Source organism: Rhipicephalus sanguineus, chromosome 8 (assembly GCF_013339695.2).
Source record: "Rhipicephalus sanguineus isolate Rsan-2018 chromosome 8, BIME_Rsan_1.4, whole genome shotgun sequence".
NCBI lineage: Eukaryota > Metazoa > Arthropoda > Arachnida > Ixodida > Ixodidae > Rhipicephalus > Rhipicephalus sanguineus.
The window spans coordinates 108,636,601-108,661,537 of NC_051183.1; the positions used below are offsets into that span (position 1 = coordinate 108,636,601).

Genomic DNA, 24,937 nt, shown 5'->3' on the forward strand with positions numbered 1-24,937 from the left:
CGGTTAAATCGTGATCGCGGACGTTAGTCGTCGCGATGGGTGCATTCACGTCAAACGGTTCTATAGCTGCCGAACACCAATAGACATTGTACAAGCTCTCATATAACACTACACAATAAGCACTAGTTCTGTGAAGACACATTTCACTTTCTGGTGATACCGATTCCTATGGCGGAGCGATCAGCCATGTTTTTTCTTCTAATATAAACTGTAAAAATTCATTAAGTTAGCTGTCTATTGTAGAACACCTACTGTTATGCTTCCGTGCAACTCCATGAATAATATTATGACGGACAAAAAATGTGCACTAAAGGGCTCAATGCCTAGCCAAGTCAGGACGAGCTAGGTGCCCAGCAACACTGCTGCGACTGTGACGCAGCCTTGCGCGACTTAGTGCAAGCTGGGCTAATTTTCTTTTTTTTTTTATTGAGAGAATGCGTAAAGGAATCGCTTTATAAGGTAAGCCGTTGAACACAACGGCTTTTTAGTTATCAGTACAGTCCCGGCATGAGCACATTTCCTTTCTACAATAGCAGCGCGTGATATTTTGTGGTAGGCCGTCGCACGTAGTGTTATCAGTGCGATAGTAGTCATGGAAACGGCCGGTACGAAAGGCTGTCGAGAGCGTTCCGAGCTTCCCGTGGTGGGAGTTGTCTCAACTGTGACAGCGGGCGGCTGCTGCATTGACCATGCCTACTCCGAGGCACCGGTACACTTTGGTCGGCTTTTCTGACGAATTGGATTGGAGAGTGTTGAATTTTGTGGAACCAATTCCAGCAAAAAGAATATGTAAAGCGTGTAGCCTAGTAACCAGTGTGACTGCTTTCCTGCCTTGTCTACACATTGTCTGCAAGAACTACTACGAGCAGTGCCGCCATGACGAAGGGCACTGCTGCCCACTCGATGGTCAAAAAGCCCTGGATGAAGACGTCGAATGGAGGGAGTTTCCTGTGGGGAACCTGCTCAAACTGAAGGTAAGATTTTCGAAATGACATAAAGCCTTTGGCTCTAATACTCAGACTCAGAGTATGAAATTATTATTAGGGCAATCAATATCCGGGCAAAAAGAAATCATAGAAACCAAAACTACGTTGATTCATACTTAACGCACCTAATTGCATAATGATCGCAACCCTGAATTATGTCACCAAAATTTCAGTGTTGTTTTCTTCCCGCCTAATGATCGCACCCCGAACTTACTGTCGCGGCAATGGCGGTTACTGCCTTTATGACGCCACATGTTCGCCGTTTTTCGAATTAGCCAGTGCATAAAATACCGCGGTGGCACATTGCTTTGCACTGTTTTGCCATGAATGCTGCATACAAGCCACACTTTTGCCTTTAAATGCTGTTGAGTATGCGCTCGTGGACGGCACTATCCTGTCTCGTTTCTCTAACGGTGACATCAGACGCACGGCACCTCGCAAAAGCAAGAACCCGCGGAAGCGCGTAGAGGTATCAGGAACGAGCGCACACGCATCGGCAACGTTGTCACCCACGGATCCTTGCTTTGCTACACGTAGTATATGAATCGACGACACTGGGTCTTTCTTTGCTGTCGCAAAATTGCCCAATCAGCGCCGGACTGCACAACGTGCCCGACATTTTTGGTATTTTTGTTTTTTGGTTCGGCTCGATCTGCGGGCTCGTCTGAGCCTCCTGATAGCGCTTCCTCTCTGTCACCGCATATGATGCAATAAGGGTTGAGCTTGGCTCTCTGTACGCCGCTGCGCGATTTTCGTTTCGAGCTGGTCAAAAGGATTGCCCATTCGCTGCTGTTGACGCTCACGTAGTGACCTAGCAAAGACGGGCCAATGGTTTTCGAGAGCCTACAGGCGAGCGCAGTGCGAGCATTCCGCCGGTACCGTCAGAGCCCAAATTGCCGCAGGAACAAACAAATGGAAGTTTGCATACATGGCGAAGTTCGTTAGACCTGCCTTTATCATTATTTTTTCCGTCTCCCGATGCAGCCATTTTGTGTGTGGACGGTTGCAACGGAAATGCAAAACTTTGAACGTTTGCACCATTCAAGTATGGTGGCGCTAGGCGGCGCGAAACACAAGACACCTCGGCTGACTTCGATTTTTGCGTGAACTTGAGCTACGCTGAATTCATCTGCGCTAAATAAATCACTTTTTTTGCCACACTGCAGTTTCAGCTGTAATCGCTTTGATATGGCGTAGATAACGGGCCTTGAAGATGCCGAAAAGGGTGGCTTATCACCCCCACCCCCTCTTTTTTTTTCTTGTGGTTTTCACGATTAACCACGTATGTGTCGTGCTGTACGTGAAGCAGATCATGCAAAACGAGATGGACGTGCGCCTTTTATGCAAATTTAGGCCTTAGCCTGACTCTTCAGTTATGCGTACGGTAACCATCGTAGGAATTCCGAACTGCAGCTTGAAATTTCTCGGGAAGTTTTTGCCCCGCGTAATGATCACACCTTAAAATGAGGTTAATTTCCAAGAAGAAAAGCGCAATTATTACGCAATTAAATACGATAATTTCCTTTAATGTGGATTGATTTACTCTTGACTACATTGTACGTTGAGTCGCTTGAAAATTGTTAAAGTATGTGATCTAGATTCTATAGAATCCTGAAGTTGAACAGCGAAACAAAAACACGGCCACAGACAGCAAGCACACAGGACGAGCGCTGCTTCCAGCTCAATATTTTATTTATACGAAAACGTCACATATGTATCTGCAGGAACAGTTATAGAACAGGAAAAAAGAACGCAAGAAAGATGCAGCGCTTCTCCGGCGTGTTTGCTGTCCGGGGCCGCGTTTTTTTTTTTTTTTTGCGCTGTTGAACTTCAGTATGAATAACCAACTAGCCCAGTCAGCTACTCACAGCATGATCATATGAGTATTTAACGTCGCTCTGACTTTGGTACCATTTGGAGTCATGACGACACAGGACACCGGATTTGAATAGGACACATGCACGTCACTCAGAAAAACTTAATCAGAACGGTGGAACTCCCAAACTGTGACAAATGTTTTTAATTCCTTGTCACATACCGAAAGACAGAGACGAGACCGCTTTGGAGTACTGTACTAGCTGCACACATAGTCCACCAAATTTTGCTTTTAGGAGTTGATCCTCCAGCTAACGTGACCAGCGTTTTTGATGAAACAGACTATTTAACTAAGATTTCAGTCCTTCAGTGCATGCTACATTTACTAGGCTACGAAAATTCTTTTCTCTACAAATGGAGCAGCCAGACAGTTGTTCAAACTTTTTGAGAGAGGGCGCTCATGCGGCAGTTATGTTAATGCTCCCCGGCACGGGGCAGAAGCACATATGATAGGCAGTAATGCTATACACTTATACTGTATTTTAATATGAGCACTTGACATACAACGGATACCCTTAGACCAACCCAGGTCCATTGCAATAATTTCAAACTATATATATATGTATGTACGCCTTTATGAAACGAAAGTTTTTAGGTCTCACCGCAGTCACGGTGCGTTATTCGTCGAACTCCAGTTGTCATTATTAACATTCATACTGATGTCAGCTTGGCCGCACTTGGCTTTAGCGCTAGCGAGAAGGGTCACATTAGCATAATCACTAGGGTAAGAAAATATTAATACGTACTGGCTGGCGCAGCATAAGATTAGTCGATTTCGTGCCTAAGCCTCCATAACTGACTAACATATTTTGCGCTTTTTGAATACTTTTCTTGACTACTGCATTCACCATAAAGATTTCGATTTTATTTTCGCGATCACATTGCTAGTACATGTTGGAGAATGACCATTTAGAAGTTATTTAAGCTCTAGTGATTCAGCTTTGTCCATCGTTGCCTCATTTTTGATCTGCTAGAGCATACATTGTTCAAATATCGGAGTTAATTGCAAAACCCGGCTTGATACACCAATAATTTTGAGGTAGTAAGAAAATATAAACCTTTGCCTAAATGTACACATCCTTGAAAAGTTGTTCACTTTTTCTCCTTCAGGTGAAATGCTGGAACGAAGATCATGGCTGCGACATTGTTTTGCCTGCATCAGAGCTCAACAGGCACTTTTGCAAAGATTGTGGCCACCACTCCACTTCCTGTCCGAGATGTTCTGTGGTCGTACGCTGTAATAATGTGTGCGCACACATGCAGAGTGATTGCAGGGATCACGCGATGTCTGTGCCGTCTGGCTATCCGCAAACTAACAACACTGGCGAAAAAGCAATGATGATGGCCTTGAATGCAAAGCTAGACACACGAGTAGGTGAAATGAAAGAGAGACTGGACCACCTTACGCATGAGAACAACGTCCAAAGTAACCGCCTTAATGAGATTTCACATTGCTTGAACACGGTCAGGGAAGCACTGCTAGAAATATCAAGCTTACGTAATAGATCTGACAGCCTTGCATCCTGCTCAGAGGCAATCCAAGAAGCTCTGAATGACCACGGTGAAACGTTACAGCAGCTTGCAGGAACATTAAGCAAATCACATGAAAGGCTTAAAGATGCTGTGGAAAGCACGAAGCTCAGTCTCGAAGAAAAATATGAAGACACTGCGAATACACTCAGAGCTGATCTAACTCAACATTTTAGTGGTGAGTGTGGTGCACTAAAGGAAACCCTTCAAAAAGAGTTGAAGGATGCCACAAAGACAATCTGCAGCGGCTGCGCAGAAACTGTTTCCAGGATTGCTGGAGAAAAGATCTGCGAGAAGCAAATAAATTCAAGTGCAATAAATACAGAGAAAATACTGGCTTTAAACACAATCCATGTCAAGCGACATGAATTCTTTGTTGAAGGATTCAAAGCCATGAAGGAGAGCGCCAGGATTTTTTCGCCATGAAAGTGAAAAGACGTACATGACTGGCTATCGCCTATCGCCAGGCGTGCATTTTAAGAAAGAAGGGCCGCATGTGAACCTGCATCCTCGCATCCAGCTGCACAAGGGAATGATCGACGACGTTCTTGAATGGCCGTTCAAAGAAAAGGTTCGGTTCACCATTAAACACCCATCGCAAAACAAAGAGTGCAGAAAAGAGCAAGTATCTGGAGACAATCCTGAGCACTTTGCAAGGCCCGATAAAGCAAGTAATAATGGAGCATATTTTATTGGTTGTTTCTTTAGCTTGGATGACCTGGAACGTGAAGGATATATCGGGGACGATAAGCTTCGGGTGATATTTGAGCTTGTTTCGGAAAACTGAGCCACATGAAAACAAAGATGCAATTAAGTATGTGTCAAACACTTATAACAATGCGTCTGGCTGAAATCTGTTCGTTGTGCTGTATGCACTCGCACGTCTATAGGACCGCATTAGTGATGCATACCATAGCCTCTTAGTCTCGCCATATTACTTTGGAAACCGCTTTTCTATAGTTGACGAAATTCCAATAAAACACTAACATCTTGTTGTGTCATTATTTATGACTGTTTTTGACGCGCCCGCTCAGAAATGAGCCTCGATAGTCCTTTGCCCTTAGAGGTGTGCTTATTAAAGGTGTTTCAGCTAACTTGAACGTAGTATATGTGCTACCCGTATTGGCCCTGAATAGTTCTGGCCCGTGGGCGGTACGTCAAGATATCTTAACGCGAAAGCGTTAAAGAGCCCGTCTCGCGTCTGTGTTGTTGGTTGTGACCGAAAAATGAGCATTGTCCGTCATAGATGTAATAAAGATACTTTAAAAGGACTGAGTGTTGGGCGAGTTGATACTCCATTACTACGAAAAACTGCACAAAATAAACAGGGACAAGTGAGACACACGCACAAGCGCATGGTCCCTGTTTATTTTGCGCAGTTTTTCGTAGTAATAAAGATAGATTGTTCGGAATAGATTCATGTAAAGAATAATAAAAATGTTCAGTTTGTGTGGGAATCGAACCCAGCACTTCTGAATGGCACGGAGGTATTTCACAAGAAAGCCACTCCCGTGCACGGTATTGCTTCGGAAAAAAAAAAGTTGATATAAATATTATGTAGTGCAGGAGTGTAATTAACACATGTAATATTCCGTGGCGGAATGATTGCGCAACGAGCGGTCGGTTTAAAAGCTCACCAGTTACATAGCGCATAGGCATAATTATCACTTCAGCAACAGCCGCGTAGGTTCGCGTGTTGCCTTACGGACACGCAGTGGGTACCTCGCCAACTCGCAAGAGGAAGAAATATATCGTAGAGGGCACTTCGCAACTGTACTTGCTGTAGGCCATCTAGGATAGCATGAAAGCGACACTCAACAGGCGCACAGACGTTCCTTTCCTCGCGGCACGGTTTAGGCGTCCACTGAGAAGCGAAGTCAGGCTAGCGATTGAGAAGGCGATGCGAACAGGGTCCGCTTACGCTATCGCGTTCTACGCTTGAAGGCCGAGCTCAAGCGTCCTCCGAGTTTTTAAGCGAAGCTTCTGCGAGTTACCGATTTCGGGGGCAGCGGCTTGGTTCACGAAAAACACCCGGCGCCGGAGAATGTACAGGAATGCGGGTGTACAGAAATTCGTTGCGCCGGCCGCATCGTACGTGTATGTATCGTGTTCCAATAATTTTTCCTCTCACGACAGCGGGCTTAACGGCGATCAGCAGTTTTAAATGCGAAGCATTTCTTGGAGAACCTTTTACTTATTGAGCGTTTCTATCTATCTATCTATCTATCTATCTATCTATCTATCTATCTATCTATCTATCTATCTATCTATCTATCTATCTATCTATCTATCTATCTATCTATCTATCTATCTATCTATCTATCTATCTATCTATCTATCTATCTATCTATCTATCTATCTATCTATCTATCTATCTATCTATCTATCTATCTATCTATCTATCTATCTATCTATCTATCTATCTATCTAGCCGCCTACGACTTTGTGCTCTCCTGGCCGTTTCATTATTGGGACGTATATCAAATTTGGTATGGCACAACATGGCTGTATGACGAACATAAACGATAGGCCATAACATGAAAATGATGATCTGCATGTCATGAACGGCATGATTTACATGCCATGGCCTTGGTGCGCTTTCCACCGTTCCATTCACTTGATATATACAAAAATTGGTATGGTGTGACATGACTGTTTGACAAACATAAATGACAGCTGCTATCGCGCAAATCATGACACGCATGTCATATACAGCTTGATTTACCTGACATGGTCTCGGGGCGCTCACGACCGTTTATTTTATGGATATATACCAAAATGGGTACGACGAAGCATTTCTGTATGTCGAACATGAATGACAGGTGGTAACATGAAATCATGACATGCGTGTCATGTACACTATGGCATACATGCCCCGCTCATTATGCGCTTGCAGCCGTTTCGCTCTCTTGACTTGTAGCAAATTTGGTATTGCGTGATGTGACTGTATGAAAAACATAAATCACAAGTGGTAACATGGAAATTATGACATGTATGTCATGCAAAGCATGGTTTACATACCACGCTCACAGTGCGCTCGTGGCCGTTTCGCTAGCTTGATAAACACGAAAATTTGTATTACATGACGTGACTGTACGACGAGCCTAAGTGACAGGTGGTAACATGACAAACATGCCATGAATGTTATGTGCAGCATGATTTACATGCCAAGCTCATTATACGCTCACGGCCGGTTCGCTAACTTGGTATACCCCAAAACCAGTATTTGGTGACGTGACTGTATGATGAATATAAATGACAGGTGGCAACATAAAAATCAGGACATGCATGTCGTGTAGGGCATGATTTACATGTCATTCTCCTGGTGCGCTCGCGGCCGTTTTGCTAGCTTGACATACACCCAGGGCTGGGCAAAGATACATTGATATTGTATCGCCATATGATACAGGATACACGGGCAAGAAGTATTTGAGATACAGACACAAGATACTACAACACTAATTGTATCCGATACGATACATTCCAGTTGTATCTTAAGATACTTCGATACATTCGGAAACCTGTTGTTATATATCTATACAATGTAGCACGAAACGCCTATGCACAAAAATGTTCACTTGAAAATTTATTAACTGTGGCCAATTTCGTTTCATTCGAATGAAATGTTTGTTAGTACCTTAGAAGTGTTGTACTTCTTGCTCGAGGTATATTAGTTTCATTCCGAAATAACTTACTGGCGTCACTTTAGCTGTTCAACATGACATCTCTTTGTACACTTCGCTGACAGCGGTTTTTGTTTGCCGCTTTTGTAACTGATGGGAGTCGCTGCTCTGCAGCTTGCCGACCTGCTAACGGGTTGTCATCTAATCACAGGAACTCCACTAAGAAGTCTCCGCATGATGGTGCTGTGGGGTTCTTCCTTGCCCATAAACGTGTTGCGGTTTTCGCAATGACGTATCACCGGACAGGTGTTCGTCGCCGAGAACATGTGCAGCCCAGAAACGCTTCAGACGTATCGTACAGTTACCCAGAGCGCCGCAGGACACCGCCGCTAATCACACTATTCCCACTTGTAGCTCCGATTACGTGGTGAATATTGAGTAAAAAAAAATTCAGGGAAGCCTAAACTAGGAAAACAAAAATACCTAAGTAAAATAAAAACGGCGGTTGTTTATCAAACACAGCGAATAAGCATAGAAACACGATACAGGCGGCACTCACAAGAACTCATAATAATATGTTGTTGCGTTGTACGTCACAAAGCTACGATATGATTACGAGAGACGCTGTTATGAAGGGCTCCGGAAATTTTGACCACCTAGTGTTCTAAAACCTAAATATAAGCACACGGGCCACTGGCATGGCCGCCGCGACCTTCACGTAAGCAGTCAAGCACCACAACCACTGGACCATCAAAGCGGCAACCCCTAATAGCTATAGCAATTATATTCAGATATGAGAAATAACGTAAATCGGCACGTTGGGACGCTCATCAGAAAAACGGAGCATATGGAATAACAATGTTTCTCGGGTACCCTAGCTGACATAGTCAAGATGGCTACTAATAGTTTACGTTATTATATTGCAAACTCAGTTTCGCTATTTTACTTAGTAGTAGGCAGAATGTTTATTACTCTATACTCCAGGCGAGCCCGAATAGTACATGTTTGCTCTCAACATCGCCTTTACATAACAGTACATTCAAGTGAAATATAAGTATGTAAACAGTACCGGAAATGACGCCGACAGTTAAAAGTAAGAATAAAGCAAAGAGCTTACTTTAGCAGAACGTTAGAGAGATATTGCAGTAAGCAGACCGAAAAGAAACAACAACGTAGACACATAGGTAATGTATTGGATGGAAAAGGGCAGCTAAGAAAGAACTTTTCCTGTCAATGAAATTGTTATTTTAAAACTCTTTGAAAAAAAGAAAAAGAGACGTACGCCAAGATAGTCCGTTAGGTGAATGCTTGCTCTGTTAGGTTCGAAATCGGTACCGGTGGTGCTATAGCTGTTCGAATCTTCTTTGCATATTAGTCAATGTCATTGCATGTGAGGCAAACTTACATCCACGAGATCCTTCAAATCGTCCATTTGTGTGAGCCACGAGGCGCAAAGCAAACCCTCATTCTCGCATTCGTCAGCCTTCGTAACGAAGCACAACGCAAGAGAAACTTCAATAATGACGCTAAAGCGGCATCAGAATGTATTCGGAAGACGCCGCACGATTTCGAATACGTGGCACAGGACAGTGGCTAAGTGCCAAGTGTCATGGCACTCACCCAAGTGTCATGGCACTCACGCAACTAAAAAATCACAGCATATCCACGGAGTGAATGACGATGAGTGGGCGAAGCTGCGGAGGTTCATCGGTAAACCGTGAATCTTCCGTGAATTCTGCCCAGTACATCATCACCGACGTGAGATCGGGCGCGTTTATACTAAAGGTTCGATGAGAGTTATGACGACTTGCAGCTCACTTTAATTTTACATGTACGCTGTGAATTTTCATTGTTTAGAAAACCATTGCTTTGGAAAACATGTGACGTCTTTCGTTAAGCAGCTGGCGTCTTTTCGTTTTGCTTTAGAAACATCTGGCGTTCTTTCGTTTTGCTTTTAGAAAACACCTGGCGTCCTTCGTTGGTTTATTTCATCAATCAACGGCGTTTTGAACAAAATTTTTATTGTTTAATCACGCACAGGAGAAATCTCACCAGGCACTACCTTGGAGGTAAACAATGGCTGCTAATGGGAATGAGAGACAGAAGAAGTCGGCTTTTAGCTAACACTTACACTTCTACTTCTACTAACATTTCCTACTGGAACATGCCAATGGCTGCTAATGGGGAATGAGAGACAGAACAATTCGGCTTTTAGTTAACGCGCACGCTGCGAATTTTTTATTGTTCAACAACGCACAGGAAAAATCTCCCACCGGCACCACCTTGGAGGTCAAGACCTGGTACTAGCGTTACGACTGGTTACGCACTACTACTACTACTACTACGACTACGAGGGACGAACGGGTGCCGCCTTAAGGAGCTTCGCCCCTAAAATCTCCCACCGGCACCACCTTGGAGGTCAAGCTCTGGTACTAGCGTTACGACTGTTTACGCACTACGACTACGAGGGACGAACGGGTGCCGCTTTAAGGAGCTTCGCCCCTAAAAAACAAATACGAGAAAACAAAAGGGTCAAGACCCTTAGTACGTTTTTTTTGTCGAGACGACGCGAGCGCCACCACGTCACTTTGATCGACCAATGGGGACCCTCAGAGCTTATCACTTATCCTCGTTGGAAAGCTGTGGCGGAAAGATGAAATAATGTCACTGCCTTTAGTTTTACTCTGGTGAGTTAACGGCAGCAGTATCAGCTTGAGAACAGGAGTTCGGCCTATGTTCATTGTTCGCACGGCACTTGTGCGATCGCAGTATCTTGTATCTTAAGATACACTATACATTCTTCAAATATATCGGAAATACAGATACTGATACACGTCTTGCGAGACGTATCTCGATACAGATACAAGATACCCAAACAGTATCTAAGATAGTATCTAAGATACATGTATCTTCGATACTCTCCAGCACTGCATACACCAACATTGGTATTGCGCGACGTGACTGTATGATGAACACTAATAGCAGATGACGACATGACAATTATGACATGTATTTCATGTACAGCACAATTTATATGCCGCGCTCATGGTACGCTCTCGGCCGTTTCCGTAGCTTTCCTATAGAGTGTGACAATACACACCAAATTGGTACCGCGCTACATGACGGTATGAGGAACATAAATGACAGATCCTAACACGCAAATCATAACATGCATGTCATGTACGGCATGATTTACAGGACACAGCCTTGGTGCGCTTCCGGCCATTTCGTTAGCTGGATATAGACCAAAATTAGAATGGCATGACATGATTGCGTGACGAGCATAAACTACAGGTCATGCACTGCATATACCAGAATATACCTTTCATCATACTGAAGATTGTACGTGCATGAATGCATGACAAACTGAACTAGATGCGGTGAACTAGATGTCGTGACATGAATGAATTTAATTTGCCTCAAAGGCATACAAGGCGGTGTATGCAGCTCTTTGCTGGCTGCTTCGCATTACATCGATTCCCACAGTGCGTGGGATCTGCCCGACTTTTTGATATGGCAGTCTGATCTCTTATCGAGGTCGCTTGTTATTTCACGTTGCGTTTCGTTGTTCCACTTCACGGTCTCACTCATGACCGTATTTGTCGCCTGTAGCAACAGAAGTGTTGCCCTGCTAAGCACGCCGGTGCTTTTCACGGCATGGAGGAATTAAAAACTTAGGAGGGAGGATTGCCCAATGCGACCACTAACTGTCCGTGGTCACTCTAACCCCTTTTCCCGATCCACTTTGTTGAACAGTTTCTTTGGCCTGGATTCTGGGCCTGACACTCCGCTCTTCGTCGTGCACACTTGCGTTGCCATTTGTGAAGTCTCAACATCATATCCGACCTTTCCATCACTCATCACTTTAGGTCCATAAGCTATAGGGGCAACTGCTCACAAATTTGAGAAGTTGCTGATTCTTTTGCATGCAAAAATCGAATTACAGCTCGCACTCCACAGCAGGCGTGAGCTACGATTTTCGCAGACATTGTAGTTTGCATTCCGTTGCAAGCAGACGACTACTGAGCCAGAACGAAAACTTCAGTACCTTCGAGAGCAATTAGCAGATTGCGTGGCACAAGTTAATATTTATTGTGACGTGTAAATATTGAAATATTGTCAAACAGCCCTTACTTTTTCAATAACCATCGTGCATATGAAGCTTTGAGTTAGCTTTGCCCCATTTTTCTTGTAGGGCAAGCGCTCATATCTTTTTATAGCCCGTCAAGCTGTATAATTAACATAGGAGCCTGATTAAGGTGATAAATATTAACTATAGCGAGAAATCTTCAACACATAAGTTCTTGTCCTTGCTCTGAAACGTCGGAGTATTTCATCTATAATGACATAACTGCCACTGTGTCAAGCTGGGTAAACAAAAATATCTTGAATTAAGCTTTATTAACTGTGACACAAAATATTTAATATAAAAGTAATTACGCTTGTTCGGCAACGTCGGATTACTACATCTATTCTAACATAACTGTCCTGTTTTTTTTTTGCACCTGTTCTTGAAAGTGCGCGATGTCGTGAAAAAAGATTACTTGGTGCATGTTAGCTGACGCACCTTATGTGTTTTCGGTAGCTTGTTTAAATACCTTGTAGCGACCGCATTCTGTCGAAACTTGAACTGTGCAATGCACAAGCAGTGAGTCTAATTGAGGAAGTGGTTTCACTATCAGAGTAATGCTATCCTTAAGATTTGGAAGCTCCCCTAATGGAATGTTTAGAAAAGTTTCAGGTGCGATTAGAGCGGTGCCCCCCCCCCCCCCCCCCCCAACGGTGCTAAACACTGCGGGTGGCAAGCAGTTAAAATAAACACTGGCTGGGAATGCAATAACTGCTCAGCGCTGCGACTTTCTTGCCAAGAACATCAATTTCGTAAAACGCAGAGGACATGAAAACTGGGCGGATATTTTTGTCCGAGAAAAAAAGTGTTTCTGGGAAACCGGCGCTTTCTAAAAAAAGGTATCAATTGGTGGCGCATATACGGAGACATGATTTATTAGTTTAATTTGATTTATTTGATTTGATTGGTTTAGGAAAACACATCTGGTCGGAGGCGAATGAAAAAGCCATTCAAGGATGACTTTTTTCTCTCGGATCGCACTGGCAAAGCGAGCAGCTAAGGCACATGCATTTTGTTTACATTATCGAAAACTTTGACAAACTATCATTTTAAGCTCGACATTTTTATGCTCTTTGAGTGAAAAAACCAAATTAAGTACATATTGTTATACCGTCATTTCATTAATATAATTAGGTAGAAACCAAACATGCGCTAACATACCGTCACGTGCTGGGCGCCGGCGGGATTCTGCAATTTTAGACTTTTATAGTGGAGTCACCGGCGAAAAAAATTAATTTTCACCTTCTTTTTTCACGTGCTGCCACTGTGGCGATTGGCTTAGATCTTTCACGTGACCTCAATCCACCATATCGCATACAAGCATTGTGGAAATGAAAAATTCTTCACTAGAGAGAGAGATAAAAGCGAAGGAAAGGCAGGGAGGTTAACCAGGTTGTACCCGGTTTGCTACCCTACACGGGGGGAGGGGGAGTTTCGCTGAAGCCTGCTTATCGACAAGCAAACTCGTCTTTATCAAGGCAGAAGTTGCAGCATTGACAAAGACAAGTCTGCTTGTCGCAATGTTGGCTCCAGCGACAACCCTGTTCAAGAATTTTTCACCTCCACAATGCACACATATTCCCCTGGACTACTACTGCCTTATTTGGACAAGCATTCGGGCTTCATACACACAGTGTGAACGGACTCACGTAGCACTTAGTTGCTCTTTTGAAAGCGTATTTGCACAGGCGCCTGAAAGAACCTTAGCATCATGTTTCGTTGCTGCGCCTTTTTCTCCTACGGCGACAGCCTTATCGGGCTCACGACACATAGTCAGGTGACGTTGGCACGTTACGCGCCGTGGAAAATTCACCCAGAGGACGCGGCACCGGCATGTATATAAGAAAAGGGCTACGCGTATGCAAAATGCTGATTTCTCTTGCAGCTGCTTCCTCGAGCACTCGTCGCGCAGGTCGACGGTGGGATCCGGCATTGGGAGCGCATGCAGGCTTCTGTTGCTTCCTTGCATAGATGTTCAATTAGGCATTAATGTTTTCGCATTCAAAACTCATCAAAAGTGCGTAAGTGTCCTAAGAATCTTTCTTTTTTCACTCCTGCGGGAGAACGACCGAGATCGATGTTCTGCGGAGCCGCCTAGAACTGGTCACGAGAGCTCCACGCACTCTATGAACATCCGTTTGTGCTAAGTATACTACTTTTCATGCAGCAGGTACAACGATTGGAAGCTAGCGAGTCGACTTGCAGCAGATGCGTTCGCACTAAGAAGCAGTTCAAGGTTTTTATCGCCCTTAGTGTGATTTGTTTCCATTTTTAGACTGAATGATAAATGAAGGCGCTTTGTGCCATAGAACTGCAGAAATATCGCTATTTATACCATTCTCAATAGGCTGTGCAGGGTCGCTTAACTTCTCTTTGTTTTCGTATCGTGGCCTCTGAGATTGGTTCCAGTTGCCCGAAGCCGGAGTCATTCGTGGAGGCCATGTATACCAGGGCAAAGTCCAAGCGCGTGATGCGCGCGCGTACACATTTTGCTGACCGAACTTCTGGCATAGCTTCTACAGCCTCGCACCAGATGTACGAAACGGAGTAGAGATTGGTGCCTCAACTTATGCGCGCTGCACTGGACAGCACCAAGTCTTGTCTGTCTTTCTCGTCCTGTGTGTCTGCGCTGTTTCGTGATATGAAGCCTTACCAACAAGCTCAAGTTAAAACCGCTTTAACGCTGGACAAGCTCTAACGCTTCCTAAAAACCTACCTGTTCGCTTCGCTCTGCTTAACGCAGCTGAAAAACATCGCAAATGCATTTCGAGTAAGTCTGTTGTGCTCACACGAAGGTGGAGTTGTTGAAGAGGCGTAGTTTCTGAATGCGTGAGAAAAAATGGAAAAAAGAACGAAAAAAAAAAAAACAGGAGCCCCAGAAGAAGAACGTAGGAAAATCGCTTGTCGTGCGTTCTTCTTCTGTGGTTCGTGTTTTTTGCGCTTTCATAAGCTGTGGATCTGTACCAACTAGCCTCTTCACCCGGAGATCGCGGGATCGAATAATGGAAGCGAGAGTGCTTGAGGCCCGTGCACTTATATTTGCGTGCAAGTTAACCCATTAAGGCCCAAGCAAAAACTATTTGTTGAATGTAATTGAAATTTCGCACACTTATCTAACTACAGTAGACAACAACATCTGGCAAGTTTCATAGCGTTACATCTATTCCTTCAGAAGTTATGATACTGTACTTTAGAAAGTACGCTGGGCTCTTGCGATAGCAATGCAAGCTGGCTCGGCACACGAATAGCCAGCATGCTTGGCCCTTGCCATACTAATACAAAAGTTGTTTTGGCACATGCAACTTGTCGAAGCAGCGACGCATCATGCAAAGCGTTGCACCATACTTTTCGCAGCATCATTTCTATTTATCACAGACAGTGCACTTCAACCGTTTTTCAATCTGCTTGTGAAATGCCCATATGGATGAAGGGGACTGGCAGGCACACTGGACACGGAAGACCTCTTTATAGTTCTATTTTGTACACGGCGCAGGTAGTGTCTTGCAAGTATGCAGGTGAATGACAGCAGTCGACGCATAGAGGGTCTGCTAACCTCCAGTAGGTAGGCAGATCCTCTATGCATTCAGTGCAGCAATGTTGATGATCTGTGCAAATAGGTGCTTCCATCTCATTTTCCCACGAATAAAAATTATGAAGTTATACGCAGCTTGATTGTGGAGGTGAATCTCTCCCATGGCAATATTTCTCTAGCTGCTGACGATGTTTCGTGATGGCACTACGTTTTTCTTTTGAGTTGATGATCATCTGCTTACAGAGCGTAGTGGCTCGACTGTGTCATAGTTCATCGCCATAGCAACTATGCTATTGTCTTTGCCCTTTACGAAAAGAAACTCGTTTCCCGCATCAAAACAGAAGCAGTCTTCCCGGTTTCTTTCGTTCCATCAGGCAGAAGGCACTCATTCGCACAGCCGTCTTTCCCCTCCTCCTCAGCTGTTTGGGAGTGACAATTACTTCACCAGGAGGCTCTCGTATATCCCTGCCGGCATCTGTTGCAGTCTCCCGAGTCTCAAATGACCGTAAAAACGGCATTGTTCTGAAGAAAATACCTGGTTCGCTTTCTGAGGCAACCTACAACGCAGTGCACATGTAAGCTCCCACAAAGGCCCAGTGTACTACAAAAAGTACACCAGCATTTCATTACCCCTCAGAGCAAAACTGTGCACTACAGCTGATTCTTGCGCTTCGCAGCGGTTATATTGTACCTTTTGAAGCACAATCAATCTGTTTTTCTCAATATATACAGTGTGAAACCTTAAATTATTTAAGAAAACGTAGTAGTCGTCACATGCGTTCGACGGGCGCTCGTTTTCCAAAAGTTTAACAACTCGTAGCACAGAAAAAATTGACTTCAGTCAGTATGTTCGATTAGGAGTGTCTTGCTGCAACCTTTAGCATCAAAAATGCTAATCAGAAAAATTAGAATATTGGATAGTGTATTTTCCAGTCCAAAAAAATGAAGTGTACTTTGTAAAGTACGCTGGGCCCTAATGGGTTAAAGAACCCCAGGTAGCCAAAATTTTCGGAGCTCTCCACTATGGCGTCGCTCAGAATCATGTCGCGGTTTTGGCAAGTTAAACCTCGACAGTTATTATTATTAGTAACCAAGCAGCCCGATCTCTGTGCTTGTTGAAGACGAATTTATTGACATAAGAAGTTTATATACGGTTTTTCTTGAAGGCAGCTGCGGAAAGACCAACTGCCTATTCAAGCAACTGAGTTAATAATAAATTCCGCAAACCGAGCTGCTACTTATTTCGAATGACGCGTGTTACCCAGTGGATATATCCCCCCGCCCCCCCCCCCCCAAAAAAAAAAAAAAAAAGCTTGAAGGACGTTTGAGCTTTCCCTTCAAGAGTTGAGCGCTATCGCGTAATCAGGCCCCGTGCGCATCGCCTTCTAATCGCTAGCCTCGCTGCTGTGGTTCTCGGTGGACCGCCCAACCATGCCTCAAGGAAAGGAACTTCTGTGCGCGAAACATTGGCCGTTTGAGACTATCCTAGAATACCTACTGGAAGGGTAGTAGCGAAGTGCACACTACACCACAATTATTTCTTTAGTGAATCAGCGAAGTACTCACTACGCGTTCGCAAGGTGCCACTCGCACACGCGCTGCTACACACTTTGTTGATGTTGGTAACGATGATGAATAATGCCTGAGCGCGTTCAAATGGATGGGCCATCAAAACCCATCGTTTCTGCGAATTTCTGTGAAACAAGTTCTTTAACGTTGTGGCGTTAATAATGGTAAGATCATGGGCTCCGAGAGTAATTTATAAACACCGGTTGCACGCGGAGAATTGACCTTCGGAAAAACAATAAATATACAAGGTGTCGTGTTGCTAGCCACATAACAATTACACAGAGAGGATATATAGTGAATAAGAATTACACGATCGCACAGCTTCCCAAGTATGTAGAAACTCGAACGTTCAACATTCGAATCATGTAGGCTCTCGAGTTCTCCCCTTCCAAAGTATTTATGGTCTGGAACCCCGAACATTTCAAGCGTGCAAGGTGTTCAACCCTCGAATCAATGGGGGCAATTCCCACCGGATCGCCAGTTTTCGCTGATATTGCGTGCCAGACTACAATCTCTTGGTTTTAGTATTTACTTTTTTTACAATGTTGCCACGTGGTTAGAAGGATAGGAAAGGTGGCATTTAGAGTGTTGAATATGAACCTCCTTATCGGTCGATGTCCCCAGAAAATCGAGTACCACTCACAGTACAAGCGAGTAAATATCACAAGAAAACGGTAGCGTCGAACACGGACGTCGGTTGTCGATAATCTGATCGTCGGCAGAACGTGTTATCTTCTATACATCAATGCTGAAACATTCCAGCGTTATCGCTGGCGCTCGCGTTAGCTCTGGAATAAACTCGATATACTTGCTTAACGCGCGCAGTATCCTGATAATGGTCTAATACAATCGAGACGTTTCCCCGCATTGCGGGGCGGCCCTCTCGGAGCGCTGGCAACAGCTTTTTTGTGGGTCAATCCTGATCCCATTAAAATAGAGAAATATGTATCCGGGGCAACATCGTAATGTCAGTGACTTATCGCGACAATTAGCGATGAGACCGTGTAGAGTATATGCGCGTGTGCTCGTGCGCCTTCAAATCACTTTTTCATAACCGTTACAACGCAATCGTCTTTTCTATTTTAGTCTTATTGTTCTCGTGAATTTCTGATAGCAAGTAGCGCATGCTGATGACTACGACTTTCGTTCTATCACATAGCCTGGCGCATGCGCTGTTGTAGTAATCAATATGGAAGGCTCATTACACCCTTTAAATTAGGTTACTGGCTTGTCGCTGTCGGAGGCATCCGCGCTCTCAAGCAGCCTAGCTGCATGCTGTGCTGGGAAATACTCGACGAACACTGAGAATAGGAGAGGGTCGATGAAAAAGAAAAACGAGGCCTGCGCGGAACAAGCAGCACAGTCGCAGGGTAAGCGAGTATATCGGGCCTTTGAGCCAGTTGTAAACTCTCAAAAAGCACCTCTTGCGAGAATAGTTGCAAGTACGTACAAGGACATCATCAAAACGTTGCGAAGTATGCACTACACGCCTGTAAGGCATACTGTGGGCCTTCAATTCAATTCAAATTTATTGCTTTAACAAAAGTAGTACAACATCATAAATATACAGACGAGGGTCCCAAAGTAAAAGAACTGTAGTGGGACCCTCGCTTAATTATACAAAAATTTATGGTATTCACTAACACAGCAAACGAACGCATTTATTGGCAAAATCAAAACATATTAGACAAAACATTTCAGTTCAAATCAGTAAAACGTGAAAAAGCACAGCTAAACGAAACCCAAAAAGTTTGACGGTACAAGAGCCAGGAGATCAGTATGTTATGGCAGGTAGTGATGCCAAAGGTCAATTTTAACACAAGATTTAATAACTGAAGGTAAATCATCCCAAAGTGAAATGGTAGTGAACGTACACGTCTTTTTGCCGCAACTTACGGCAAAAACGGGTAGGGTACCCGGGGTACTCTACGCCGTACTGGAGAAATTAACTCCCAAAAATGAATGTCGTCGAGGAAAGGCTGTTGTCGCTACGCGTTTCCTGCATAGGCCGCTTGATCCGTGGCAGTGGCCAGTATGGTATTAAGGGGTAACTGAAGACGTTGGTAGGGAAATGGCTATGTTAAGCTACTAAATTACAAATAATGCTTTAAAAACTGCTTCTTTGGCCTTCCGTCTTCGCACAGTGGAAGGGCTCTGATTTTTTAGGGGCGAACTACCTTAAGGTATCGGCTTTTCGGCGTGTCATATCGTCACGGTAGATCAAGTTGTCAAACTATGGTCAAAAGAAGTGCATATTTAGTCAAAACCGGTTAAGAATAAACTAACATGATTTAAACTAATATAAAAGAGACGAATGATCTATATTTCATTGCATTAATTAGCAAATACTTGTTTAATTCCATTTCCACATAGGTTTCAAATGCCATGTTTTCTCCTGTAAAGCATACTTCGTAGCATGTTGCGGTAGGTAACACGAAGACAACATACAGCAAGTCTGCCTCTCCTTCAAAAGAGTAAAACCTATTCAACGCAAGAGAGGGCGGCACTGCCTCAGCAAGGGTGCAATTTCTCCTCCCACCGGCGCTTCTGTGGCGCCCAATAGAAAAGAAATAGGTACGAGGTGCTTCGAGGTCTGTGGAAAGGTGTAATGGTTCCGGGGCTTACTTTTGGGAACTCAGTGGTGTGCATGAGGGCAGAGGTGCAATCAGGAATGGATATAAATCAAAGGACGGTGGGACGCCTCGCGTTGGGTGCTCACGGGAAGACGACAAATGAGGCTGTAAAGGGCGATATGGGATGGGCAGGTTTTGAGGCGAGGGAGGCTCAGAGCAAAATAAGGTTCGAAGAAAGGCTAAGGAATATGAAGGAGAGAAGATGGGCAGAGAAGGTGTTCCGTTACTTGTATAGGAAGAGCGTGGACACACAGTGGAGAAAAAGAACTAGGAGGCTCACTAGTGAATATATGGCTGGTAGTGTAAGCAGTATGTAAACAAAGAACGTTAAGCGAAAAGTCAGAGAGGCGGAGAGGATTTACTGGACGGCAGCTATGGAGAAAAAACCGGCTTTGAGTAACTACCGAAAGGGCAAAAATGAAATAAGGAGGGAGGCATTTTACGATAATTCAATGGGAAGCGCTTTACTGTTTGAAGCGAGATCGGGTTGCCTTAGAACGGGCAGTTATAAAGCGAGATTCAGTAAAGAAGAAGAACAATGCACGTGCTGCGGGGAAGATAAGGAAACGGCGGAGCATGTTCTTATTGAATGTGGAGATATCCACCCAAGTGTACGTTTGGGCACGAGCCTACATGACGCCTTGGGTTTTAGAGACAATCGAAAGCTGAACAAACCCGCGATTGAAATAAGTAAGAGACGGTTAGGGTATTGGTGGCAGAAAACTAGAGAGAAAGGACAAAAATAAATATTGGAAAAAAAAATAAGGACATTCTGCCGTAAAGGGAGAGAACGGAGCTGAAAACTTAAGTTGTTTTTTTCTGGAATAAAATAGTTTTCATTGAAGTAAAGACACTTGGCCAACGCCAAGAAAAAGAACAGTAAATGCTTTTTTTTTGTCGAGCCTGGTGGCACACTTGTCACCGCCCCGTTATAAAGGGGACGCTCATAGCATCCATCCATCCATCCATCAGCGCGCGCTGTGTGGTGAGAGAGAACGGAAGCGCGCATTGGCTATGGCGCTCGCCCGCGAAAGACAACGCCTACGCGGAAGAAGCTCAAACGCCGGCGCACACTGCACGCTTCGCCCCTACCAAGGTTTCACGTTAGTGGAGCCGAAACATTTGCCACGCTTCGTTTTTTTATTCGCTTATTTAATTCTACGTGTGTTGAAAAGCAGAAAAAAATTAAAAGGCGTTTTATTCGCTAGATACGCGCGAAATTATTTTTGAAAATGTACGGAGGGTTCGCTCTTCTGCAATGGACCTCGGACAGTGCCCAAACCTCTCCAGTATTCGGGGTAGAAAATGCCTCTTTGAAATTAAAAAAAAATAAATAAACCGCAGTGACAAGCCAGGCCATGAAAACAATCCTTGAACCCGCCGGTGGTGGTTTACTTCTATCGGCGTCCGCTGCCGATACGCCAAGACGCGGTTGTCGTCAGAATCCGATGATTTAGAGAAAATATGCTGCTCTGTGTAATCGCTCCCGCACTCGCAGTAGAACTGAAGTTCTTCTTCATTTCTACAGAACATCGACAAACAAGTGTTTTGTTGTCCTTTGTTTCGAACACAGTTGTTGCCGACCCGCGCAAAATACGCCATTTCATAATCCCGGTTACCAGAATCAAGTCTTTTTCTCGAGCAAAATACATTGTTTGAGCGTATTTTTTAATTTTTAGCTACGTGACCTGTTGAAGCAAAAGAGAACTCAGCAGAATTAATGCAGGCAGCTGAAGTGCGACGCTGCCAAACGTTTGTATTTTCGCGAATGAGCCGAGCTCGTCTTCGATGGGAACGGTACAAAACCATTTGGATGAGCTTAGCTTGCTTACTCTAGGAAGAGGGTTAAAGCCGACTATGTGCATGCGTACATCAAGGTCATTTCACATCGATCGCCAAGGTTGGAACGAAAAATGGTCGAAAGCCTCTTGCCACAGACATCAAAGCGGGGCGTACGTCTGAAGCGCGACTCAGTTAGATAGGAATATGTATTTAAAACAAAAAAAAAACTCAATGGAATTTCTTTTCTATTGTTTTTTTTTTGTAAATTTTAAACATGACAAGATAAACTATTAATTTACTTTAAGGTGTGCCTGGCCCGTCGCTAATTAGTTCACAGCCTGATTGTTTTCGTCGATTGCCAGAAATGGGGGGGGGGGAAGGGGGGGGGGGAAGGCGGTACGTAGGCAGTCTGCTAGTGCGGGCTTGCGCTTATTTCGCACTGTGAGAAAAAGAAAGAGTCCTCTGACTCTTGTTTGAGAGTTCTCGATTGACACGTATATGACTTTCTTTAAAGAGACGTGTTAATTCTCTTGTGGTTCCGGCGACTCTCTGAAGAGAGTATAATGATCTACAAATAACGTCGGTAGTGGCAAGCCAGAACCCTTAAACAAGAGCCAAGGCACTCTTTGTTTTTCTTAGAGTGCGGTGCAATCCAGTCAGCAAGCATCGCTCACATTTGTGCAGTGGTTTCACGCGTATTTTCCGTAGGTTATTTCTTGCTTGTGTGTTGTTGAGTTAATAGAAGCCAAAGTAGCTCACAGAAACCGTACATAACCGTACATAACCGTTGTGACTGCAGACTTTTTTGGCTTCCGCACGGCTGGCGTGCCTTCGCCCTTCGTGACGGAGAATCCGGCACGCTAAACAAAGAAACGCTACGCAGTAAAACGCTCCTAAAGTCATCCTTTCGCGGCTGCTATATCGTTCCAGTACCCGCCACGATTGTTTAGTGGTTATGGCTCTCGCGGCATCGAACCCCGGTCGCGGCGGCCGCATTTCGATGCAGGCGAAACGCTGTTTGCCCGTGTATTTAGATTTCAGTTGGCTTTGAAGCGCTTATGGTAGAGAGACGTTACAAAGTACACAGGACACAGTGTTAACAGAACGAGCGCAAACTTCAGCTGGTTTTCATTATTCATGCGTAGACATATAAATATAAGTTCACAAATCCACTTGCAAAGAGATAGTGCACTTGACTGCGCCTATGCACTGTAAACAAAAATTTGCCGAGATGGGAGCTTTTCCAGCATATGAGCTCCTAAAACCCCCATGCCCCAATCATTTACTCCGTGCTAGCGGAGTGAAGTCGGCACATGTCGTCGTAAAACGCCCCTTGCTTAATGAGGGAGTTTATGAACGACATGACCTTGTTAAACTCCCCACGGAGTTTTAGATCATGTGGTTAGAAACTCCCTATGGGAGGTTTAAAAAGTATTTTTGGTCGTGACGTGCGTGTCACGTGGTTAGAAACTCCCTATGGGAGTTTTAGAAACCATTTTTGGTCGTGATGTGCGTGCGTGTGTGAATGTGCGTGTGTGTACGGGCATCTGTTTGCAGCGACGATTTGCAGCGAGGATTTGCAACGGCCGGTTGGTTTGTGTAGACGTGTAGGACTATTTTCTCCACTGAACCGTTCTGGTCAGAGACAAGTTCAACTCGCGCCAGCGTCCGACCGCGAACACATCGAGCTGGCTGTCCCGTGTTTATTCTCCCGTCAAGCGGCAGTGCCCATGCACACGAGTGCAAGCCTCCGACACACCACGGATACCTTGCTTCAACGTGCCGAGTTACGAAGAACTGCGAAGAATAATTTCATCGGCAACAAAAGTAAGCTGTTGCGATCGTCAGCGGGTTGTTTCTGAAGTTTCACCGGCTAAAACTTCGAAGCAGTAAGAAGTAGGCTTCGCTACGTCGTCGGCATCAAGCCGGCCGGCGGCCGGTGTGAGAGCTGCGCAGGCGACGCGCTCGCCCCGACCACCGGCAACGCTTGCTTCTCGGAGTGTCACCGAACCGATGTTTCACCGGCTGCAACTTCTAAGCGGTAAGAAGGCTTCGCTACGTCGTCGGTACCAAGCCGGCGGTGCGTAGCGAACTCGCACAGCCACACCGGTCGCCATGGCGAGTTCTATATACGAGCTCGCACCGGCCACCGGTGAAGCAAAGAATATGTTTCACAGAAAATAAAAGCTGCTGGAATGAGTAAGTTTAAATTGTATCTTTGTGCCATGCAACCACCGTTGTCAAACGTATAGCGAGAAGGCGAGCGCCGATACGAGAGAGATTGAACCAACATGCGGCCGCCGCTGCACTGCGAGCAACAGGAACCGCGAAGCCGTCTCGTTCGTTGTAAGTGCATCGCTCCGTAGCTTAACGCGGATAGCGGACACCTGTTTTTTTATTGTGTGTGTAAAATAACGGCGACGAAAACTGCACAGCAGCAAGCATTTTGTGATCGCGAGCTGCCGTTCGTCGTATAGCCGTGCCGTACTCCTGAGAGAGGCCTAGCGACGCCGTCGGCAACAACGCGGTATACCGGCGGGGCGGCGCGATTCTTCGCCGGTGTTGCTGAATGTGTGCTGCTGAAGCGTTCGTGCACGGCCGCTCGTGGTTCGTATACGATTAGGTGCATTTTGCGGACTCACGCACTGTACTGCTAAGGCGGATACATCCCATGCGACAGAGTGCAAGCTGATAAACAAAATTCGCTAATTAAAAAGGCGTTGAATGTTAGGTGGGTTTATAGTAAAAGACGGGTGTACCTCAGTAGTATCTATAAGCCCACCGCAAATATACACGTACGCCATGAATGTTTGGTGCATAATTACGCGGAAAAAGAGTGTCCCATCCGAGCTACATTGGAGGTCAAGATGTGGTGCCTATATATACTCGGTGACCAAAGTTTGGTTTTGAAGCGCGGGTGGCGAGCGGCTGTCAGTTTGAGTGTTGTATTACTTTGCGAATGTTGTGTGCATGTTTGTGTACGTGTGATAGAGTTTGCGTGTTTCGATGCTAATTTAATTAAAGATTCTCTGGTGCATGGTGCGACAGCGAAAAGCATTTTTTTTTTCGATGGTTATAAAAATTTACTCCCATACGTACCTGGAAAAGCTCCCCTATGGATGTAAACAAATACTCCCCTCAGTCCATCCAAAACCTCCGTCCTTAAGGGGGGGTAAATTTTTTACTCCCCTGGACGGAGTATAGAAAACCCCCATCGGGGCGTGCGCTAGAGGACAAGTCCATTTACTCCCATCTCGGCTCTTTTTTGCTTACAGTGT

The 24,937-nt window shown here is 44.8% G+C and overlaps 1 protein-coding gene, 1 long non-coding RNA gene and 1 other non-coding gene across 3 annotated transcripts in view; 2 read left to right on the top strand and 1 right to left on the bottom strand.

Annotated features, from left to right (window-relative positions):
- LOC125756250 (uncharacterized) overlaps positions 1 to 5,018 on the top strand; it is a 205,675-nt gene extending 200,657 nt beyond the window's left edge. Inside the window, exon 3 of the mRNA XM_049418586.1 lies at positions 4,237 to 5,018. Coding sequence (XP_049274543.1) covers positions 4,237 to 4,817 — 581 coding nt within the window. The 3' untranslated portion in view covers positions 4,818 to 5,018. The remainder of the gene's footprint in view (positions 1 to 4,236) is intronic.
- The window catches only part of LOC125759586 (uncharacterized), a 57,043-nt gene extending 51,961 nt beyond the window's left edge, over positions 1 to 5,082 (bottom strand). The window contains exon 1 of the long non-coding RNA XR_007417209.1: positions 5,041 to 5,082. This is a non-coding gene — a long non-coding RNA (uncharacterized LOC125759586). The remainder of the gene's footprint in view (positions 1 to 5,040) is intronic.
- LOC119402296 (uncharacterized) lies at positions 647 to 4,156 on the top strand. Its single transcript, XR_007417211.1, has 2 exons — positions 647 to 974; positions 3,972 to 4,156. It is a non-coding gene; the product is annotated as an uncharacterized LOC119402296 (transcript).
- Positions 5,083 to 24,937: the final 19,855 nt, after the last annotated feature.